Source organism: Aricia agestis, chromosome 17 (assembly GCF_905147365.1).
Source record: "Aricia agestis chromosome 17, ilAriAges1.1, whole genome shotgun sequence".
Classification (NCBI taxonomy): domain Eukaryota; kingdom Metazoa; phylum Arthropoda; class Insecta; order Lepidoptera; family Lycaenidae; genus Aricia; species Aricia agestis.
The window spans coordinates 8351101-8375833 of record NC_056422.1 but is presented as its reverse complement, the minus strand read 5'-3'; the positions used below and the strand labels follow the sequence as shown (position 1 = coordinate 8375833).

At 33.9% G+C, this 24733-nt stretch overlaps 1 protein-coding gene across 2 annotated transcripts; it reads left to right on the top strand.

Annotated features, from left to right (window-relative positions):
• The first annotated feature begins 7583 nt into the window (after positions 1 to 7583).
• On the top strand, positions 7584 to 22878 carry LOC121735312 (uncharacterized protein YGR130C). 2 transcript variants are annotated; one of them, XM_042126094.1, is made up of 6 exons: positions 7584 to 7795; positions 18282 to 18549; positions 18753 to 19781; positions 20224 to 20325; positions 20795 to 20887; positions 22558 to 22878. In XM_042126094.1, the coding sequence occupies exons 2-6, from the start codon at positions 18310 to 18312 to the stop codon at positions 22759 to 22761; spliced, it is 1668 nt and encodes a 555-aa protein (XP_041982028.1). In that variant the 5' UTR covers positions 7584 to 7795; positions 18282 to 18309; the 3' UTR covers positions 22762 to 22878. The 2 variants fall into 2 exon arrangements, with proteins under 2 accessions (XP_041982028.1, XP_041982029.1); XM_042126095.1 differs by lacking the exon at positions 20795 to 20887 and having other exon boundaries at positions 7587 to 7795.
• Positions 22879 to 24733: the final 1855 nt, after the last annotated feature.

Sequence of the window (24733 nt, the reverse complement as noted above, 5' to 3'; positions counted from 1 at the left end):
TAGACTAATTCTTATTTTTATGGTATTTTTGTCGTAAGTGTCATCTATTAGTTCCGAGTCTACTATTAGTGCTTTTACCTTATTGTAAATGTCGACATTTAAATAAAGAACATTTTGAAATATGCTTACGCAATAATTGCGACTTGACTGTATTTTTTAATAAAAGTAAATAATAATAATGCATTACAAACACGATAAGAAAGTGTGTCAGTTTTGGTGAAGTAAACAAAGAGAGGCATAAGGCAGGTAAGACCGAGTAAGGTCATTGTCAGATAGTAGTTGACTCACGCGGATTCTACGCAGGTACACCGTACCGTCGACAAAAAAGTGGTCCCTGTGTAGAATGTAATAAACTAACTGACCCGTCAAATGTTGTTTTGCCATATAAATTATTTCTAGTATCAATATAAAAAGTAGATAAAAACCTCTTCTCAGGCCTAACAAATGTACTATCAGAGAAGTTGATTCCTAGGCAGATGGCGGACCTAAGTAATTAAATCGGTCGCGGTCAAACCCAATTCCAATCAATTTTCTCGATGGTACCATCGAGGAAATTGATTCCTAGGTCATTTGGTCGGATCATGTCAAGTTAATGTTAATTGTGATCTGTCGGCTGGGTTTGACGTAACGCGACCAAGCTACGTAGGTCCCACAACTGCCTAGGAATCAACTTCTCTGATAGTACATACAAAATTTCATTAAAATCGGTTGAGCCGTTTTGGAGGAGTTCGCTTGTGCGCGTGACACGAGAACTTTATATATTAGATACACTATAGTTTGTTTGTTTGCATTGACAAATAGGCTCTAGTACTAGATATTTGCGACAAAATTGGATAGAAAATGTACATAGAGCACCAAAATTCGTTTTTAGCGCGGGAACTGTACAATTTTCGGGGATAAAAAGTATCCTTTATTCTTTCTCGGGACATAAAGGATCCCCATACCAAATGTCAGCAAAATTGGTTCAGCGGCTTGGGCGTGAAGAAGTCACAGACAGACACACTTTCGTTTTTATAATATTAGTATAGATACTAGAGATAGTATCGGACTATTCTCTATATTTTCTTCTCTCTGTATTTAAACAAAAAACGGACTACAGCTTATGTTATGGGTGCAAACTGCTAAGTGTATGATTCCCGTGTACTTACATACTTACACTTTAAGTTTAAGTCGCTGGAAATACATTATGCATTAGTTCCACAAACAAAACATGAACTACAACAACTACTTTATGTGTAATGTGTACAAACGTTACAGTTTTCTGGTCGCTGTTAAGCATTAGTGTCCTAACCCACATTTTTTTTTGTTGTTCAATTTTGAATGCAGTCAGAAGTTCTAAATTATTTAAAGAACATAACTGCATTCGTAACTCAATACGTAATTTTTTGTGGGTTAGTACACGAATGCTTAACAGCGTAATTATTGTCAAGCCGCTTTTGTATACAGGCTGTTACAAAACTAATTGATAAAGAGTGTGTACATACACCCCCTTTTATAGAATTCATTGTGAAAGTAGCAGCGCTGAAAGAGCAAAATTTTATTTGTGATTTGTATGGGCAAGCGCCCCAGCGTCGTGGAGTTTCCCGTACAATAGTTGAAAGAAAGTTGCTCGTATACAAAAGTAGTTACGGAAGTAACTATAGGACTACCAGGATCTGATGGCAAATTTTGATGGCAGATTTTCAAAAAATATCCTTGATCATTGGATAATTTTTTTTGTATTTGAATGTTTCACATACTTAATCAACCGCAATAAGGAAAAAAGGATCAAAATGATTCCAATTACCCCGGTATTGCTAGAGTCCATTTTTGTCTCATTTTTTGCCATCAAATTCTGGTAGACCTATACTTTTTATTCTTTGTTGTCTATGCTCTGTATACACGGTAAATATAAAGATCTACTAATGTAGAGATCATATTTTTATTAGTAAGGGCATGGGGAACTTGCTTTGCTGACCGTGCCCATGAGTCAAAAGATTTGGATCAGCATTCAACACACGTGGCATTTCTTGTTTTTGATATCCCTTTGTCATTTTAAGGTATGGGTTCCTAGCCTTATAGGGGCAAAATGACCACCGGCCACCGCCCACGTCACTAAATGAATCAAATACTTTGTTATAAAACTCTTTTGGTTTTACATTTTTAATAGGAATAGGAACAAAGATAAAAATTAGTTTATAACAATAATTATTATTAAGAGGGCGACTAACCCCAAAAATCATTCATCGTCCTTCTCTCTTCAAACTCACGCCCGTCTTTCATATGCCAGGTGAAAAAGGACGATGCAAAATCATCGCCAAGTTAGTTTTACTATGAACAAAAGACGAACTATAATGATTGTGAAAAAAGTATTTTGAGCAAATTTAGGTTTTATCAATGCTCTTTTAGATATTAAAAAAAATATTAAAGAAAAGACAGTAAACTTCGAAGATCCTAGCAAAAATGTGTCTAAAACAAGGTTCTTTGTAAAAATTAAACTATCGAACATTTTTGAACTGTAGTTACTTGTGTAAAAAATCAGTTTTCTAGACCTTACAGATTTTGAGATGCGTTAACAGAAAATTGTCATACTTAAACAATAATATTTTTTCGATAAAAAGTTTTAATAAGAATATTACACGCAATTACCTGTCTGCAGCTTATATTACTGTTTTTTATTTTATTTAGTCTGGTTAACTAGGAATTAAATTAAAGATAGCGCTAGTTTAAGGTAGTGCGGGCCTTAAAAAGATTTTAATTTAATGTAAAATTAGGTACTATCATGCGTTGCGGGGAATAGAGCACCATGGGGTTCTAGTGGATAAACCCTACTTTGGAGTACCCACCTACCCCAGCCGATGTCCCCGATCTGCCAGGGAAGTGTACACCAAAAAGCATTAATTCCCATGTAAAAAAAGTACAATCATGGGAAGACGATTATAACAAAGTATTTTTTATCTTGGTTTCATATTTGATCCGTACCTACAAAACATGCAGCTCATCAAGACTACGATTTTAGTCGGCCATTAGAGATATTTGAGGTCGGTGTAGTGTGGCAATTGGTAACTGGCAACCCGAGAAGGCTGTAATTACCCCCATCACACGTAACGCTGTGATGCCATCACAATCTAATATTTTACAACCGGTATACAGGCTGTTACAAAAAGTTTAATAATATAAACTTGTTTTTTATTATCTGTTGCTAATATACTGGGTGAATTTAAAGTATTACCTATTTCTGTAGGCATATTCCAAAACTATAGGGGATAGCGAATTCAAAGAGTTATAATGAAGTGATTTTTATAAAACCTAAAGTGCTTTTAGTTTTTCGTCGCCCCTCCGGGAATTCAACTCCCTATACGAAGTATACGAAAAAGATTTTTTTACTTTATGCAACAATAGTTAAGACTTAAGACCTTATATTATAATAATTATCTCTACAATCTACGTCAGCTTTTCTAGCATACAACTGTTTGAAACTCTACATATAGGAATATAGAGTTTTTTCGACACGTCTTGCCATATTTATCCACAATTTGCGATTTGTTTTTTTTTTGTATAATTAGGGCAAACGAACAAACGGGTCACCTGATGAAAAGCCTCTGTCATCGTCCTGGACACTCGCAATATCAGAAGAGCTGCAGGTGGGATGCCGGCCTTTAAAGAGGGAATACGCTCTCTTCTTGAAAGTTTGCGGGTCGTATTGGTCCGGATATACTACTGGTGACAGTTCATTCCAGAGTTTTACAGTGCGCGTCGGAAAGTTATTCGAAAAATGCACGGTGGAAGACTGCCACTCATCAAGGTGATGAGGATAGTATTATGTCTTGTTGATCTCTACATATTATTAACAATAAACCTTTGTTGCATCCTGTATTTAGTGTTTATCTGATGTACTTAATATAATTGGCCGCACTTGCATGCAAATAAAAACATGGCTGCCGAGAAATCGCGAGAGAGCGCGCGCGCTGGAGCGGCACCTATACATCAATAGCGATTTATTTTGCCAATTTTCTGGAATCCATACTAATATCTAATATTTTAATGCGAAAGTCTCTCTGTTGCTCAAACCGCTGAATAGTTTTTGATGACGTTCTGTACGAAGAACTGTACTGTCCCGGGAAATAACATAATAGATAATAATATATTAGAACGTAGGTCTGCCTGTCCATCTATCTGTCTATTAACTGGTCAAACCGCCTAAATATTTCTTTTAATTTGATTGCTATATAGAAAATAATATAGTGGTGTGGTGGTATTGCTAGAAAATAATATAAGTAATGGTTTTACCCGAAAAATGTATGGTTGCAAAACTTGCAAATAAAATAAACGAATTTCAGAAAAAATGCCGTAGCATGCGAAAAGTGATAGACAAATTGCGGCCTATCAAAGTTACGGACAACATATTGTTTTACAATTTTTCTTTAAATTTTACTAAGGGATTAAATTTCGAAGTATCAGATTGCAGTACCGAGAAATTTACGAGCCATCACTTTCAACTTCAGTGACGATTTGCTGTTCAATATTCTGAAACGCTATTCTTGTATCATTTTCCATAATAATAATTAAGACTTAGGACATATTGAATTTCAATTACATATTTATTTATTTAAATAGTACAAAGACGGATTAATGCCATTTTTTACAAGTAACAAGTCGACCTGTCAACCGTAACAGAGACAAAACACTACATAACCATCGCTAAACGATTATTTTTAAGACTAGACAGGGACTGGACAAGGTCTAAGTACTAACTAATACCACATGCTAACCTAAATTTGAGTAGGTAAGTTACAAAATAAAAATCGATTCCACACTATGTTATTTTAAATGTTTTTAAACGAAGCGAGTTAAAAATTCTTTGCCCTCAGCAGTAGATTATTATAAATGATGGTGCCTTCCGGAAATTGTAAAGCAATGTTCTAAAATTCAATGAGCCGTGACAAAATTACTCCTCAGCTACCTCCTCAGAAAATATATTATTTAGCATTAAATATAAATTAATGCTCGCAACCCATTGCGCCATTAAATTCGTTTATCGCACGGGAACCGTACATTTTTCCGGGATTAAATTATCCTATGTCCTTTCCCGGGAATCTCTACCAAATTTCAGCAAAATCGGATCAATGGTTTGGGCGTGAAGAGGTAACAGACTGACAGACGGGCAAACTTTCGCATAATTATAATATAGTATGGATTTAATATACCACATAATAATTATAGTACGGTAAGCGCATTACGGTTTCAAGAGTTCAACGAACTCCTGAATTAATTTAATCACCTAAATACTTAACACCGTGACCAATACACAATACACGTGCTACAATAGTTAATACAAAACTTTAGGTAGGTTTTTTATATTATATTTTTATTCAAAAACTAACTACTACTTAGTACTTACCTAATTTAAAAAAAAGTATTAAAAAAAACTTCATTATTTAATATAGAGTTGAGGAAATAAAAATATAATTTTCAAACTACAATGTCTGCGTACCTATTTACTATATTATTAGCTCCACTCCTACTTACTAAAGCAGCAACAACTTCTTAGTTGCATAAAAAATAATAATTATATAATATCTATTTCTTGTAACATTTATTTTAAAAATCTAAGTCGTTGCATTTTCTGTTGGTTGTACTTAAAATTTCCGCTCAGTTTTCTTGATTTCTTTCTCTACTTTTCCACATTGTTGCCTGATGAAGCGATCAAGGGGAAATCAACATATTTTTACAAAAACCTCCATGTGATCGAGGGAGTAATTGGTTGAAAAAATGTTTAGAAAACTTTGATATAATCGTCGTTATCAGAGTATGTCGTAATAATTGCGATGAAAAAACCATTTCCATCCGCATTGCTGCCGCGACTGTACCGCTATTGGTTGATTACAGCACGTACTGTTGCCGATAAAAGTGATATAAATACATACTAATAGCTATTTTAGAATTACTGCAAAATGTCGGTTTGTCTCTCTATCTGTCTAATACCACTTTACGCTCGAAAAGCTGAAAAAAATTAATAAAATTTGGTACTTTATACTTACTTAGAAAAAATAATTTGAGTCACGGGATAGGGCAAAAGATAGACTTCATCTTAGGTAAAAATTACGGTTTCTGCGCGATCAACAAATTTTAGCGCCAGGGGAAACATCTAGTGTTGAATAAAATGTCTCTAATCGAATTAAGAGACATTTCAATTCTACACAATATGTAGAGACGCGAGATCTCTTGTAACTCTAGCTTTGATGTTTTCCAAATGTATTTCTTTCTGCTTACAGATATATTAGAATTTGAGATGCATTAATAAATTCTGAGTAGCTCTTAAACTGGATGCAGATTTGGAGAAACTCAGGTGGAAAGCTATTTTTAGTAAGTATTAAAATTAAAATTCAATTCGTTAATTTTTGACACTGGTTTATTGCTAGAGTTTAATTTGAGGAGAACTGCATAAAATTATCACCATTACTAAAAATTTATATAGTTAGGCACTATTAGTGGTAGCAGTGCGGGCACTAGCCCAGCCCTTTGCCTAGGGCGGCAAATTTTCTAGGGCTGAAAAATTCGGAAAGCGGAGAATTTTTTTAATGCCATCTTGAGTAGATCTTTTTATTATTTTAATTAATCATATAAAAGTTTTTAAAAGATAATTCAGGAAATAAGATTCATGCAATGTTTGTCAAATATAGAACAATTGTAAGCCGTAATTAAATTCATACATTTCTCTCTTCTTCTTAAGATATCAAAACTACATTACTTTTAGGTTTTTAGTCATAACCATCATAAATTTTAATGATGGAACAGCATTTTCAGTGCACAAGGGCGCCAAAAGTTAAAATCAGGCACCTGCATACTTTTGTATACTTAGGTAGTAGGTATACAATAAATACTATCTTCTAATCTAATAAAAATATTTACTAAACGCAATGACGTTCAAATAGACTTTTAAAAACATCTTAGAAAAAACGAACGAAAGCTATAAGGTTGACTTGTATTTGTCTAGCACATTGGAAAAGTATAATATTATCAGACAAAACAGGAGACCTTGAGTAGAATACGCTGCGTTAACATATTATTTTAGTAAAAGGCTATGATATTATGTTAAAACATCATTGGTAAAATAATAATACTTAATTATGTCTACTTCTAAAATGATCATGTTGATTGATGTCACAGGAAACTCGCAACATATTTCACTTCGCTTTTCCTTTTATCGCTCTATGTTTTCACTTTTTACGCCGATTAGATATGCTTTGCTTCTTAAATCGACTGTTTATCAACAAAAGAGAATTTCAATAACATTTTCAAAAGGCTATAAATAATTCTAATAAGATATTTTTTCATTGACAGTACCTACAGATTCAATTTTGTTTATTTGTAAACAAATAACAGATACACTTTGTATAACCGTTGTATAATTCGCTATTCATATTCGCTATTGTATTTTAAATTGCGCAAAAAATTCGCGAATAACTTCCTCCTTCCACCGCTAGATGGCTTTTAACTTTTGTATTATGTAAGTTCGATATTTAAATTTTTGGCAGTGGTGGTCGAATATTAAATTAATGAAAAACTTTATTTTGTTTGAGCAGTTGCGCCGTCGAAGCCGCGCCGCGGCGTTAGAGACGGCACCAACTCGCGTAACAATCGACCAAGTCGCTCGCAGTACTGCAACATTCTTGGCGTAAAAGTTCTAGTGAATGGTTTACTCCATGTAATGTGCGATAAATACTCCATCGGAATATAGTGCGACCGACAAATTTTGATTGTGTGTGTTGGATTATTCTCTATGGAGTGTTGGATGACACGTACGAAACATTTTGTGAGTATTTTGTCGTAGAAAACATAGCGCGCGATTAATATACTTACTTAATATATTTCATTCTGTTACTTATTTAATTTATCTTGTTAACTTGTAAATACAAGTTATAATAATATTTCACTTTCATATAGTTTAAGAAATTGCCATTTTTTTATTATCAAAAACAATTCAAACTGTTGTTAGACCTAGGTAAGTATAACGGCTATTAATTTTATTTTATATATAGATGTGTTTAATATATAAATATCATTTTTGTAGCACAAACAATTAAATTCCGAATATAGCTAAATACATGTAACTTTAACTGAATTACATGTAATATTTTGCTTATCGGTTTCGTAACAATCGAGAATTTGTAATGGATTTTTACATTACAATCTATACAATAGCAACCTTGAAGAGTAGAGAGCATAAAATACTCGTAAAAAACATCGACTGTAGGTACTTATTAACAGTTTTTTGAAGGCAACCCGTACTTTAATAAATTATAGATAAAAAAATCCAATTGAAACAAAAATTTGATGCTCAAAACGATTATAAAGCAGAATTATTTGGTTAATAAAGGGAAATGCTAGCTAAAATCTCCGTTTTTTTTTTAACCGACTTTCAAAAAGGAGGAGGTTATAGGTTCGGCTGTAGATACATTTTTTTATTATATAGCCAAATTACAATTTAGTTCAACCTTAATTCCTTAAAAAATTTACACCCGGACATAGAATCTCCTCGTTTTTTGGCAGTCAGTTAAATATCTAAACCTAAGTTTTGTACCAGACCATTTACAAACTTGGAAGCAGTGTTAATGTCATTACATATTATATCTATTCTAATAAGATTAAGCATTTGGAACTCGTATAGCTTAATTGTCATTCGTAAATCCACGAATACGAAAAACCAAAATGATAAATAATTATTTTATTTATACATATTTAAACATAACACTAAATGACGCCCGCAACTCCGTTGCGCCAAAATTCTTATATCTCGAGGCTACTGTACATTTTTCAGCGATACAAAGTATCCTATGTGTTTCTACATTCCAAATTTCAGCAAAATCGGTACAGCGGTTTGGCCGTGAATAGCTAACAGACAGACACACTTTCGCATTTATAATATTAGTATACATTTAGCAAGTTTTTGTGCATAGGCACGAAAACTTACTAAATCATATTATGATTATGGCTAAGTATAATGAATCAAGTTAGTAAAGCTATAAAGGCTGGAAATGCACCGTATCAGGCTAATACTTTTACAGACATGAAACATTATGTTGGAAACATTCCAACTAGCTTATATTAGCCAAATCATTAGTTGCAGGTACTCATAAAATCGATTTGGAATTGCCAGCAATATTCGTTAGAGCAAGGGTTGCGTTCTTGTTGCCTGTAGGGCAGTGCCATGTAAAAGTCTACCATAAACTAAGAAAATAAATCTATAATATAACCTGATTTTGGTATTAAATATACTTAATTATAGTCACAACATTATGGTACTAGTAAGATTTTATAGAAGCAACAATTTCTAAGCATTACTTTTCTAGAAAAGCTGCCATTTAAGAGATGATGTCGTGAGCTCGGCTGAGTGTTTTGTGTGATGAAGTTTTGACTTAGTTTTCACGTTATCTATATTAAATTCTTGTCATATTTTGTTACACACTGATTGTTCACACAATTATATACCGATATAGCTTTTGAGATTCGGGAAAATTCATTTTTAAAAATATATAATAGGCTTGTAAGATAACAGTGTCGAGTTGTAGTGTCGGTCACATAAAAAACATTACTTTTGTCTTTAACTACAGTAAAATTACTTTTACATCAACAAAATTAGAAACTTTCCTACGTGACCCCGTTACTCAAATGATACCGGCATTCAAAATTTGTCATCTTCTTTTATAATACCTAAACAAAAAATATTTTTGTAGTGTCAGTCACATTATAGAGTTGATCACGCCCAAAAGTAGCGTTTTGTTTGTTAGTTTTGGTGATAGATGGCGAAAATAGCTATAGAAAGCAGAGAGAGAGAAGCAGATCGCTAAATTATTATTTTAAGAACCTGCCAGACCACCTCAAAGTCAAATATAATCCAAAATTTTGCGATGTCTGGAAACAGGAAGCAATTGTCACAAAAATTTGGCAGTAGAATATGAGATTCTTACAGATATCGCAAGAAAATAAGATAAAATTATTGATCTTTAAACTTTATTGAACGTAAGGCAGACCTGCAGAACTGGAAACCTTCTAAAGTGATAGCGACCGAAACTCCATAGTGTCTGGTCGTTCTTACCTCTATAGGACTCATATAATGGAAAATTTTTAGCTTAAAAAAAGACGAAAGTCTGCCTATCGCTGGCTCTTGGGTTAATAGTTTTTTAGAAGATTTCGTGTTGAGTTGTTTTTTTACAAATTATTAGTGATTTCGTTTTTGTGATGTTTAAGTTCAAAAAAAGCATTTTAATGAATTAACTAATTACTGATTTGCTATTATATAATTTTAGAGTTCATATTGTACGTGCTGAGATACATAAATTTTAAGGTGCCATTTAAAATTACCGACTTTTACCTGTACAAAGTGAGTGTAGTGTCGGTTACGTTTTGGGCTGTAGTGTCGGTCACAATTTCTTTTGCTAATAAATATTTTTTTAAAAACTTACAGGTTATAAGGTAACCATTTTATAATAGTTTGTTTCATTCACTTTCGATAAAAATACAAAGTAGAGTTATTTAGCACACAGAGAGGAAGATTATTGGTGTTTACAAACACTCTCGGAAACGACTTCCTTTTGCATGTAGTATCGGTCACGTTTATGTTTGACTAAATAAATGCTATTTAAAAACAACTGTGTACACCATTTTTTCTGCATAAGTTAACTTGTTTAATCTGCTACAAAGCCATCTTAAAATTGATATTAACAACATGATAGTAACCATAATATATGACAAATTAAACGCAAGTCGTATCAAATGTAGAGTCAGTCACATATGGAATTGTCCTGTATAGAAAAGGCGAAAAGTAATTTTCGAAACGATTTTTAAGAGTCCGTATACGAAATTTTGCCGAAATTTTGAAGAAAACGACAGAAATAATCTATTTAGATAAAATTCTATCCAAATCGAGAAAAAAGAAAAAAAAACAAGTTGTGCCAAAAAATACGATTCAAAACAACCTAAAACTCACATTATATTACTCGCCGCAAGGCAGCCTTGATATTTAGGTTGTTTTGAATCGTGTTTTTGGCACAATTTGTTTTTAATTTTTTTTCTTTTTTCTCGAATTGGATAGAATTTTATCTATTGATTATTTCTGTCGTTTTCTTTTTATGAATTACAGCTCCAAGTTGCCGAAATTAACAGCAATTCTTTGCCCATTTTCTCTAAAATTTTGCCGAGTTACATATTTTTTTTACTCAACTATTTCATATTAAAGTGGTAAAAAGTAATTCCAAGATTGTATAGACGACTTTCTCAACAGTACATTGTATTTTTTTCATACCGTTAAGACGTCAATACAATCCATAAACAGGTGATATTCTAAACCTTTTACAGCAAAAATCACAAAACTGTCGCGGGTTTGAGTTGGATTATTTAAAAATACTTACATAAAAAAAATAAAAAAAATCTAGCTCCAACATTAGATGATAATTGAATTAATGATCTTACATGTTGTACATTAAAACTTATAGAAATACTGTATTTTAATTGTAAAATCACGTCTGTTAAATAAGCAAAATCATCAAAATTTCGTATACGGACTCTTAAGAAGAGCTAAATACTTTTACTTATTAGGTCAGCAATAGTTGATGCCCACAACTCTGGATTGCGCAGAAATTCATTGGTCGCACGGGAACCGTACATTTTCCTGTTCCGGGACTTAAAGTATCTCCTGGAAACTAAATTTCATAAACATTGGTCTCATGGTTCAAGCGTGAAAAGCTAACACACTTGCGCATTTTTGGTCTAACATCAAAACGTTAACTAATCAACAGTTCTGTTGGAAAGTTAAACTCTAGTTAAGAAATCTCAGAAACCGAGCATAGATACGTACTTTAAGAACGTTTATTTTCAAAAACATGGTATTAATAAACAATAAGACGGTACAATGTGAAATTATAGCGCTCATGTTTTGTCGGATACAATATTATCTCGACACGCAAATATTTTCAAAAATAAAACTTCAATTTAATTTAGCTATTTCTCTACATACTACTAGAAGGTGATGTATGGGACAATATACAACAAATTCTCATAGCTATGAACAAACCAGTAAAAACTTGGTGTACAATGTTTCATTATTCTATGAGAAACTATTGCTTACAGAATTGTGCAACTTGAAGAAAATGTTGTAAGCTGAATAAGTAGGTAACATGACGGTTATGTTTTAAAATTATACGAACGTGTTATACGTGTGTTTTATAATTTAATTAGGTTGCGTTTGAAACTCGAAACGAGGCGCCTGCTCTACATTTCGGGCTGACTCAAAGATATCATCAAAATACCTGCTTATTATTGATATAGTGCTTATATGTATATTCATTATTCAAGTCTAAAACATCTTTTCTTGTTACATTTCTAAGTACTTAGCCTCTGCTTTGGAGTAGGTACTTAGGTACTAAGTATAATAATAATATGTGCTCTACATTATTGGCTTACTTAAAAATACCACCAAAATATTTTCATCTGAGGATTGTTTTATAATGCTTATTAAATCTAAAACCTCTAAGTTAAAACCTAATTAAATACCATGTTTTTTTTTTCTTATCGAGTAAAAACGTCTACCTAGGACAGGAGTATGTGAATATTAAATACTGAATGTTATTGTAGTTCTATAGTGTCCAAACTCCAAAAGGGTATTTTCTTGTCTTGTCTAGATATTAGATAATATTGTCTGCAATTAAGTATTTAAAAATGCTTTATTAACTTTTTATGTTAGATTGATGTTTGTCTATATCTATATCTTAATATATATATTTCTTGTGTGCGTGTGTATGTGACTGAACTCCTCCTAAACGACTGGACCAATTTTGATGAAATTTTTTGTGTGTGTTCGTGGAGATTCGAGAATGGTTTAGATTTACAGTTTGGTCTACTGGAAAATGTTTTTTCAATTAATTTCTTATTTATAAGGAGTTGTTGATTTTGGAATGTTTTACATTAGATCCGGCGGACGGCGCTATCATCGCATTCAATATTATTCTATTTCAATTTTAGTTTGTCCTGACAGATGGTGCTACGATTAATTTGAAAAAAAATTTGTTATTCAATTCATGTGCTGATTAAAATATTAAATAAATAACACATAGGCTACAATTTTAACCGACTTTCAAAATGGGGGAGGTGTTATGTTCGTTTTCTTATATTCAACGATTACTCCGCCGTTTGTTAACCGATTTTCAAAATTTTTCTTTTGGTATATAGGGTATCATCCCAATTTGGTATTATATTCAGAAAAGTGGTGATCTGATGAAGGATCCATAAGTAATCGAGGGAACTCCTCAAAACTTATAGGGAAACATATGGTGACTTCGGTTTCGTGAGAAGTATTCTAAGCATATGCTACCAACAAGTAAGATTTTGCACCGAGATATACCTGGTATACCGTGGTTCGGAAGGTGCTGAGAGAATTCCTGATTTTTTATAGATACAAGTTTGGGAGTTTCGGCGTTGTTTTAAGAACAGAAAGCATATGCTACTATGCAAATTACATTCTTCATCATCATCATCATCATCATCACTACCATATTATACCATTTCATAGTCTTTTAGATCGAGACTCGAGTTTGTCAAGCGATAATTAAAAAAAAATCTATATCTACCTAATATTATAAACCTGAAGAGTATGTTTGCTTGAACGCGTCAATCTCAGAAACTACAGGTCCGATTTAAAAACTTATCTCAGTGTTAGATAGATCATTTATCGAGTAAGACTCATCATTTATCGAGAAGGTTATATTATTACTCTAAGACTAATACGACAGAAGAAACTCAGGAAAATGTGGGAAAAACGGGGGAAATATTTTTTATGGGAAAATGTACCTACGGATTCTGTAAAATTTCTAATTTACGCGGGCGAAGCCGCGCGGGACATCTAGTAAGTATATAAAACTCAAAGGTGACTGACATGGTGATCTATCAACGCACAGCCCAAACCACTGGACCGATCGGGATGAAATTTGACATGCAGGTAGACATTATGACGTAGGCATCCGCTAAGAAAGGGTTTTGATTAATTCCACCTCCAAGGGGTTAAAATAGGGGATGAAAGTTTTTATATAATAATACTTCTTACGCGAGCGAAGCCGCGGGCAAAAGTTCGTATTTTATAAATTATTAATCATAAATGGAAATAAAGTTGAAATATCAAAACCACTTCCTAATTTGTAATTTAAAATCAGATCAATAAAATTAATGTAAGTAGAAAGTGTTCCGTATCTTTATACAAAAATCAGAGAAAGCGCCCGTATATTTCAAAATTTTGGGGCAAGTGTCGTAATATAGCACGCATAATTTTATTAACCTGATACAGATTAAATTTCTGTACAAAATATACGTTATATAATTATTTTGTTGGCTAACACAAGTTACAGGGTAGCTCTTTGGTAGAGTTGTCAGTTGTATAATATTTTGGAAGAAAGGACTCTAATTAAACCCCTTGCTTACTACCTATAAACATTTTCTCGCCATTTGTGAAATGGTGCTTTACTAATAAATTCATAGCTCTAATATTATCTAACTACTTTAAATATATGACGTATAATCTGTTCCTAATAACTTCTGGAATTCTCTGACTTCTAAGTCCTAACATAATATAAACAGATCATAAGCCTAGGAAAGCGTTAGAAGGCTTAGGCAGTGTTTATTTAGATTGGACCATATTATTCAACGGGGGGGCGGCGGAAACAAAATGGCCTACACTTATTAAAAAATGTAAATCTGGGACTGGTGCGCGCTACTTTTTAAACGCTAAGTACTCACATACGGTTTCACTCGATAGTTTTACTCCAAATCGAGTAAACTAGTAGTACTCACAACTCGAAGGCTCGCATCGAGCCGGCTCGATGGAATAATTAAATAAATCTAATTTACTTCGAACTTACTCGACGCGAGCCGTCCACACGATAATTTTTACTCGATTTGGAGTAAAACTATCGAGTAATGCTGAATGTGTGGACGAAAGCCCGAGCCGTGGTTTTTACTCTACGTGATTGCTCGAACGAGTAAACCCGAATGAGAGTACTTAGCATTAAATTTACCTAACCATTAAAGATTTCTCAACCGAATAGTGTTTCGCGGGAAACCGCAGTGGTTAACAACACGATATCTACGACAATAAACAGAAATAGGTTGGCATGCGCCGGCGAAACCGAACCCGCGACCCTCGTGACAGTTACAACCACAGGGCACAGACCTATACCTAGGTGTAACCGACTGCAAAGAGGGAAGTTCGGGAACGGATTTAAGTAACAGGAGACATCTAAGATTTTTGTTGTACACATTTTGTTTAAAAATATTGATTGCTTAAATATTTATTAGCGTAAATGGGTATCTATTAAAGGTTTTGAAATTTTAAGCCGTGTAGCTTCGGCCTTCACCCCAGTTTAAAGTTTCTGAAACGTTCTTGCATCCAACTAAAAAGGCCTTTGGCATGGGCGTACCCAGGTTCTGGTGCCAGGGGGGGGGGGGGGGGGGCAAATCACCCAGGTTCTGGGCCAGGGGGGGGCAAATCAGATTTTTCATAAGCTAGGTGTTTATAAAGAATAAAAAATTAATAATTTTTAGTTGTAAAAATATTGTATTGCAAACAAATGGCAAAAATTCGTTCTTAATTTTTAATTTTTATAGATAAAAGTACTAGATAATATACTTAGTACGGACGTCAACATGATCCAGGGGGGGGCAGCTGCCCCCCCCCCCCCCTCGGTACGCCCATGGCCTTTGGCTAAACGAAGAAAAGTAAAAAACAAATTATTGTTCTAACAACAGCTCTATAATATTGTTTTTTTTTAATGCCAAGCCGGTTTTCTTTGAGGTCGCGGTGCACCTACAAAAATATTTTTCATCATTGTAAAAGGGCTACGTATCTAGAGTGAAGCTACGTATTTCTAGGGGGACTGTTTTATTTTCCTCTCGGTACGCCGTACGTACTCGGTCGTTTTATACGTGGGAGAGCCATGCTTCGGCACGAATGGGCCGGCTCGACCGGATAAATACCACGTTCTCACAGAAAACCGGCGTGAAACAGCGCTTGCGCTGTGTTTCGCCGAGTGAGTGAGTTTACCGGAGGCCCAATCCCCTAACCCCTACCCTATTCCCTTCCCTACCCTCAACTATTCCCTTCGCTTTCCTTCCGGGAATAGGGGAGGGTACCCTATTCCCTCTTAAAAGGCCAGCAACGCACTTGCAGCTCTTCTGATGCTGCGAGTGTCCATGGGCGACGGAAGTTGCTTTCCATCAGGTGACCCGTTTGCTCGTTTGCCCCCTTATTTCATATAAAAAGAAAAAAAAAACGCCCATGGCCTTTGGCTAAACGAAGAAAAGTAAAAAACAAATTATTGTTCTAAAACAGCTCTATAATTTTTTTTTTTTTTAATGCCAAGCCGGTTTTCTTTGAGGTCGCGGTGCACTGACAAAAATATTTTTCATCATTGTAAAAAAACTACGTATCTAGAGTGAAGCTACGTATTTCTAGGGGGACTGTTTTATTTTCCTTACCCATTCTCATAAAACGACAAACATTGTTCACGTAAGCAATAACATCGTACAGCGCACTGCACGATGCAACCTAGATATAAGTCAACGACCCAAAACCATGGAGCTATTATGTCAATTTTCATTGTGTCATCCTTATTTCACCTAATAGTTAGCAGACTACGGACGCGCCACGGATTTTATTGTGTAAATACTAAATACCTCACTTAAAATATACCCTATATAAAATAGCCAATAATATAATAGATATTTAAAATATGATCTCGACTCTAAATTAAATGTAAGTAAATAAAAAATGTAATTTATACTCCTTTTGAAATTGGTCACATAACATAATTTCCCAGACGATAAAAACGCTTATCGTATTTTCGTATATTTACGCACTGTGTACCTATTTTGTATTTCGTTACTAGCGCTTTGGTTACTAGTGAAAAAATACAATACTCCTACTGACAGTATTGACACAGCCTTAGGAAATAAAAATAAAAAATCGACCAAGTGCGAGTTGGACTCGCGCACGAAGGGTTCCGCACCATTATAGAGCAAAAATAGTAAAAAATCGATCAAGTGCGAGTCGGACTCGCGCACGAAGTGTATATACTAGGCCAAAAAATGTGTTTTTTGTATGGGAGCCCCCCTTAAATATTACATTTATTTTGTTTTTAGTATTTGTTGTTGTAGCGGCAACAGAAATACATAATCTGTGAAAATTTCAACTCTCTATTACCATTCTTGATACAGCCTGGAGACAGACGGACAGACATCGAAGTCTCAGTAATAGGGTCCCGTTTTTACCCATTGGGTATGGAACCCTAAGAAATGTGATTTTTGTATGGGAGACCCCCTTAATTATTAATTTTATTAAAATTTTATTATTAATTATTAAAGTATAAATACAATCAATGCCATGATGACAAATTCAAGTGCCAATCTGTTGTCATCATTGATACCGAGCAAAAAATGTTTGAAAAATCACGTTTGTTGTATGAAAGCCCCCCTTAAATATTTAATTTATTTTGTTTTTACTATTTGTTGTTATATCGGCAACAGAAATACATAACCTGTGAAAATTTCAACTCTCTAGCTATTACTGTTCTTGAGTTACCGCCTGAAGAAATACAGACAGACAGACAGACGGACAGACATCGAAGTCTTATTAATAGGGTCCCGTTTTTACCCTTTGGGTACGGAACCCTAAAAAAGTATGAGATGTGCATGTGCAGTGTGCTCGATGGTGAAAATTGTGCATATCGCGCCTAGTTATCTATTCGCCGAAGCTTAGGTGCAGTAATTTCACTCCTAATTAATTATGTGTAACGCCTCTTACTTTTCACTCCAGTTTTGTACGGATGACTAACTATTGCATACAATATGGTCACTAGCCATGCAGCAAGTTTGTAAAAACTACAAATCGAGTCGCTTTCGTTAACACTACTCATCAATAGATGGCGCTATGTTAAGTGATCACAAATCACAATCAATGTGATTTTTGTAAAACCTGTTTCCGTCTATTGTAAAATATTATTTTTAATTTTATGTATATTTGAGTAACAATATTTAATTTATTAAGTACTTAGAAGTAATAAAAACATATTTTATGGATGCAATATGGATAGCGGATGTATTGCAGTCGTTTTATATCTAGGCGGTGTTTACTTCCACGGTTCACTTCTGTCAACTTCTGTCATCTGTATTGTTTTGATTATTATTTCACAAATGTCAATTTCGTGTCGCAAGTCGGTAATCTGTGCAAGTCGGCTTATCAACATATGTTTGGGTTTCAGCACTCTGCGTCCATGTGAATAACAAAAAATGAAAAAGAATAATTATAGTTTACAAGTTTCTGACTTTGACGAGGATCACTGCTGCGCGGGAAATGTCATTGGCAACTTTCGCCGCGCTTCCTCACTGCGGCTGCGCGGTGAGAAAATGGTGCAGCGATCACCTCTGTCCACCAGGAGATTAATTCCAATAATCACGGAAAGTACTAATCAGAAACAACGAAACGATGGCTCTCGTCTACCGGAGCCAAGCCATCGTCAACGCAGCCACGTAAGACATTTTAATATTTTATTTAAAGGATTAATTCTTGGCACAGAGGCCAAGGAACTCGACCATTATAAATAGGCCACGCTCCATTGTTCTGCATAATAGGAAATTGTATGTTTTCCATCTGTTAATACCTAGTACCCATAACAAATAAAATTTGATTTTATTTATGCAGCTTTTTTAAAGTGTTAACTATTATATTTCAGTCATTTAACTGCAATAGCCAAAAGACAAAGAAATCCTGTTTAAAAAATCAAGATTGTACCGATAGGCACCTGAGCATGACAGATTCTGCACATACCCCACCTGGATCACCCGAAGACTTGCCCGATGATGAATCTTTGCACAGTTACGGAAGCGCCGCAACAGCAGCGTCCATTGACGCTGGCTATGCCCCATTCAATGGGACTACATTCAGTGGTCGATCAATGCGGTACGTCCTGCACTGCTCCTCTCATGCTGGCCTTGCCGGGGATGAATATCTCACTCCCACTCAGCGGGCCCAAAAACAAATACGGCGACTTAAAAGTTTGCTCAGTCAGGCAAAAAAAGACTTGGAAAAGAAGGACAGTGAAATTTTTCACCTGACTAAAGAGGTTGTTGAGTTGCGTCTCTACAAGGCTTCAATAATCTCTCCCGATGATAAATCAAATTCAAGTGAAGTTGTGACCATCAAGGAGAATAATGAGGATGAAGCTGATGGAAGAGACAGCTGCCAGGAGAGTCACAGGGCCTACGATGTCACCGATAGCCCAATCTTCAAACAGACTCCAACCCGCTGTAGAAATGAAATGCAAAGTTCCTTTACTGACTCCGGACACTTTGATGATCTCACAAACTCATCCTTACACTCCAAAGAATCTGTGCTCATGCTCACTCATGAGGCGTCATGCATGACAGAAGAATTAGATAGCGAAGAGGAGCGACGCAGCTTAATATCATTTTATGAGAAGAAAATAGAGGATGTTATGAGAGCACATGTCGGCGAGACACAGGAACTAAAGAAAGCCCATAATGATAAAGTAGAAGCACTGTTGCAGAAGTTAGCTGACGTAAACACTAGATATTGTGAGCTTCTTCCAAACTATGAGCAGGCAAAGGAAAAAATTCACTCTCTCGAGAAACAATTGGAAGAAGCTAGCAAACAATTACAAGATGATGACAGTAGGCATCGTGCTGTCTACCTGCAGATGTATAATAAAGGAATGGAAGCTGCTAAATTTGAGTTAGAAAAGGTAAAAAAACCTTTATATTTCAAATACTTGCTCAATTATTCTGCAATGAATAATACTAATCAAGTACTTATGCATGTATCTTGATAATTTTTATCAATGTGATTGAGTAACAAAAACATTCTCATGCTTATAGTGATTGCATTATTGCTAACTCCAAGGTTAAAGTCATTAAACAGACATTATTTTAACTACAGCTTGTACTGGTCACACATCAAAGGTTTTATGTATATATAATTAGGGATACAATTTTAAGCCCTTTAATTACCCTAAATAGTAATAGTAAATACACTACATTGCGTATAATTATAAACTTACTACTTACAACTATAATTATAAAATTGCTCCTTTAAAGATATAAGATTATATTATGACAGTGTTAAAAGGTATTGCTCATCTTGTATATTTTATTAAAACATTCAGTATGTTCTATTTTATGTTACAGGAGGGTGATCCAGAAGCAGGCCCGAGTCAGTTGAACCGAGTGTCTGTTGAGGAGCTTCTTGAGCAACTGCAGATCACTCAGACTGAGCTCGAGAATGTCCGAGTGAGTCATTATCATAACATATTACTTAATTACTTAATTTTATACTATTATTATATTATTAACAATCAAGTAGACATACATCCTAACATAAAATTGTTTAATCTTAATTCTTGAAACTTGCAATTGAAAATTGCATTTAAATTAATGCAATCGATGGATCAAAATACATATATTTTCATAATGTAAATTTCATGAGGCATTGCCACCATTCACTTGTGTATTCTTTTTTTTATTGGTCCGCAATATTTTTATAAATAAAATGTCAAATTATAATAAGTATGTTCACAAAAATATCTTCAATGAAAGTCATTAAGTGAAAAATGTTTTTTGTAAAATTTAACGCACGATATTTTCGCCATGTCCAGGTGTTTTCACATTTTAACATTTTCCAATTAAAAAAATAGGGTTTAACTGTAGCAAGCATGTAAACGCTATTAACATGACTCGCCTAACATGTAGTGCATTACAGGATACTGAATTCAAAGCGGACCGAACTACTAAGTCTCAAGTACTTCTAAGTGCAAAGGAGGCTGTTTCTTTATGGGTCCTAGGAGCGCGCAAGGTCGGATATAGCCATCGGAGGGACCATGCTTATAGTTTTTTTTAATTATCACGTTGCTTAGACGCACAGGAGAAACTAGAATTTGGAATGCATTGCATGTGTAGATTTACAGGTTTTGACGTAAAAGTATTATAGTTTAAACTTTACACATTCTTAAGTTATTTAAGCTTATACTTTTAATTTATTTTGTATTTTGTCTGTTTTGAATCGGTAAGTATTAATTTTGCAATCAAATTCCTTGTAGAAATATGCATGTGGCTCATTTCTACAATATTTTAAGAAATTAGAAATGCAATATATTCCAATTGTAAAAAGCAGGGAGGGAGCGGCATTGTAGATAATTTCAAAGATTTTTAAGTTGTGGGGTAGATGCAAACAATTTTTAAATTTTTTAAAAAAAATCATGGTTGCAAAAATAATCATTTTTGTTTACATGTACCCAATCATTAATATTTGTATAAATAGGTGAACAACTTTTGTCATAAAAACGAAGCTTCTTGAATCGCTTTGTTATCCTATTTTCTTGGTACAGGATAATATATTATTTTACAAAACGCTTTGCATGCATTTTAATGAAATAGCCTCTTTTGGTTATTAGCTTTTATTAGGAACCTAAGATGCAGGTGTAAGTCTTATTTCTAATGTGCATGTTTCATATTTTTTTAATTAAGTACAAAACTTTATCTGTAAGAATTTTTATTTTCTATTACATTATTATTAGATAACTTCTAATAAGAAGCTACGCTACACTAAAATTTATGTAGGCCTTCGCGAAGCACGTACTTCTTAGTACTTTTGTATAAAATTCATTTTGAATAACAATAATTTTATTTGATTTTGACCTAACACTGTCTCTTTCATTCGTACTTGTCTCGTATAGAAGAAAAAATAAACATAATAATATACCTGGTATAGATAATAATCACTAACACATTCATTTACATCATTTGTACCTATGTAAGTAAAAGAGACAAATAGATAGCTTTGAGATAAGATTTCAGATAGTTTTAAACGGGAATATATTAAACATAAGAAAAACAAAACTACTTGTAAGTAATTTAATGAAAGTTATTTTTAAAAAATCTGCAATTCAAACAGAAAAATAGAAACAGTATTGAATTCAGAATTGCAATTTTCTAACAGAATATGCTAATAATGAAATCTAATCCTGTCTAATATGCATTAATTAAGAAATTTACTAACAATAAAATAATTTATGATATTATTAGCATTTTTTATATTAGCATTTAATATAGGATTTCGGTATTTAAATGTCAAAGGTACCATCGAGGAAGTTGATTCCTATGCAATTGACAGACCAACGTTATTTGGTCGAATATGTCAATTCAATGTTAATTGTGATGTGTCAGCTGGGTTTGACGTAACGCAAACAAACTACTTAGGTCCCCGATTTGTATAGGAATCAACTTTTCTGATAGTACAATCAAGTCTTTTACAGTGTAACTTAGAAAATGTTCCGTCCTTTTACATGCTGCATGAATGTAGATACTTCAGCATATTAGTCTGTTTTGCAATAAGAAGGCAGTGAATCATCTGCGCTCTTTATTGATAAACATTATAGATTCACTGCACTCTTAACGCGAATAGACTGATTATTGTTATAACAGTTAAAAGTAGCTGTATTTTTAATATCCTGTCTTCTATTTCAGGCCATGTACCGTCGCATTGTTGAGTCGCAGAAGGGTACCAAGACCAACATTGACCCCGAAGTGACCCTGCAGTTCCTCAAGTCGGCCATCTACTACTTTCTCACAGACCCAGAGAATCACCAGGGTCACCTAAACGCGATAGAGAATATCCTCGGCTTCACAGAAACGGAGAAGAAGAATATAAGGAAGGCGCGGCCCACTTAAAGACTGGGGACAGTTGTGATAGTTCATATTTAGTTATAATTGTTGCATGTCCGATGGACTTGTTAGTTACATTAATTAAATTGAGCACGTCAGACCAGCATCTTTGACGGTTGCAGTCATAAAAAATATAGGCTGTCAAGTTGATTTACAGTTTTGTATATTGACAGATGCGGATATTTTCTACCCACCAGTGCTTGTGACTGCAACTGCAAAGTGCTTCATCGTAGGCCGTCGTTTACTTTGCAAATTAGTTTGAAATTTATCAAATGATTTTGCTAGACAAGATAATTTTTGACGTGATTTTGTGATTTTATAAACTTAGTTTAAGCGCCAAAGACTCTTTAATTGTGCAATCTAGATACTTATATGTACAGGGATACATAGTTGTTTTTGTTTTTAAATTTTATTTCCTTTTTTTTATTAATTTATTCTAAGTAATAAAATATTGTTCCTGATTTTTTTGCATGTTATATTTATGTTAGCTTTTACCGATAATAATTTTAAAGGTTATTTTTATTTCACCGGAAACACACTGCTACTTAACATTGTCACCCGTCCTCACCGTGACAGTAAAAATTATCTTTAAAGTTATTATGTTCCTTACTTGGTCTACTTTTATCTTGCCACTTAAGCTATGTCTGTGATTAGGAATAAATCAAAAGTACATTATACACATTTTACATTATCTATATTACATAGATGCTTTTCATATTTGTTAATCACAGACTTTATATTAAAATGTATACGGAGCCATCTGACTCGCCCTGCGTTCTCTTATACCCGTCGTGCTGTACAGAAACATAGTATTTTATGTGTACACACTCACATATACATGTATATGAGTGGGTTTGAGAATGTGGGCTCGAGTTAAAATTCTTAAACATTTTTCAACTTGAAAAAGTGTTCTTACTAAAAATTGTATACTTCCTGTCTCAATATTGTTTCAAATAATAATATGGTGTCTGTGATTAATAGTGTAATCAAGGCTTTATTATTCCATCCTTATTTGGTAGCGAGACAAATAGTTTTAAGAAAAGTTCGTTTAAATCACCTGCTGGGTAGAAGAATATTGTTAAAGTGTAAGCTCACTCGTAGATTATTTTATGTACCTGCAGTAATTAAGACTAAGAACCTGTTTCACAATATCCTAATAAGTAACAAATACTTATTTTGGTTATCTGCTACTTTTGTGTCTGTCGGTCAGCATGAAGTATAGCAGTAGCTGATTACTGAATAAGCTATAGTATGGGAGCCCTAGAACAAATTTTTGTATTATTACTATCAAGCTAATTTTTTGTGAGTAGCTTCATTTTGATAAGATGCATTTGAAAGATGATTATCAAAATAAAGCTAAGTACTCACAAAAAATTTGGTTGATAATAATCAAAAAAAGATTTGTTCTAGGGCTCCCAACTCCCGTACTACTTTCACTGGTGGTAAAATTATGAAACAGGCTCTAAATAAGTAATAGACAAGAATAGTGACTGGTCACTACTCGTGCATGTGTACCTTAACCGATATCACGCAATAGATTAAACTAGGTACTGCTAGTTTTATTTAGTTTCTCTCTGTACAAGTATGACATATGGTTGCTGTATTTACTTTGTTGAATAAAGAAAGAAGAAAAATACAATTTTTTGAAATTTATCTATTCCCTGTATGCACAGTCCTACGACATAACTTGAATAAACATTGTATGAATGTCATATTATTGTTATAAAAATTATGGATAAGCTATGATATTCTATTATAAAAAAAGGTAGATATCGCACTAGCGCGTACAGTCTGATACGGCCAAATCAAGGTAAGTGCCTTCTTTTGAATTAGTTGCATGTTGGCAGCGAGTGAGCGATGAGGTGTCACGTTAGAATATCATTGTGTCACGTATTTGACTTAAAATGCTAAGCTGCGTTTTTAGGAAATGCAAAAATTATAGTTTTAAGGTAAAAAAGGATGAAAAAGTTACGTACCA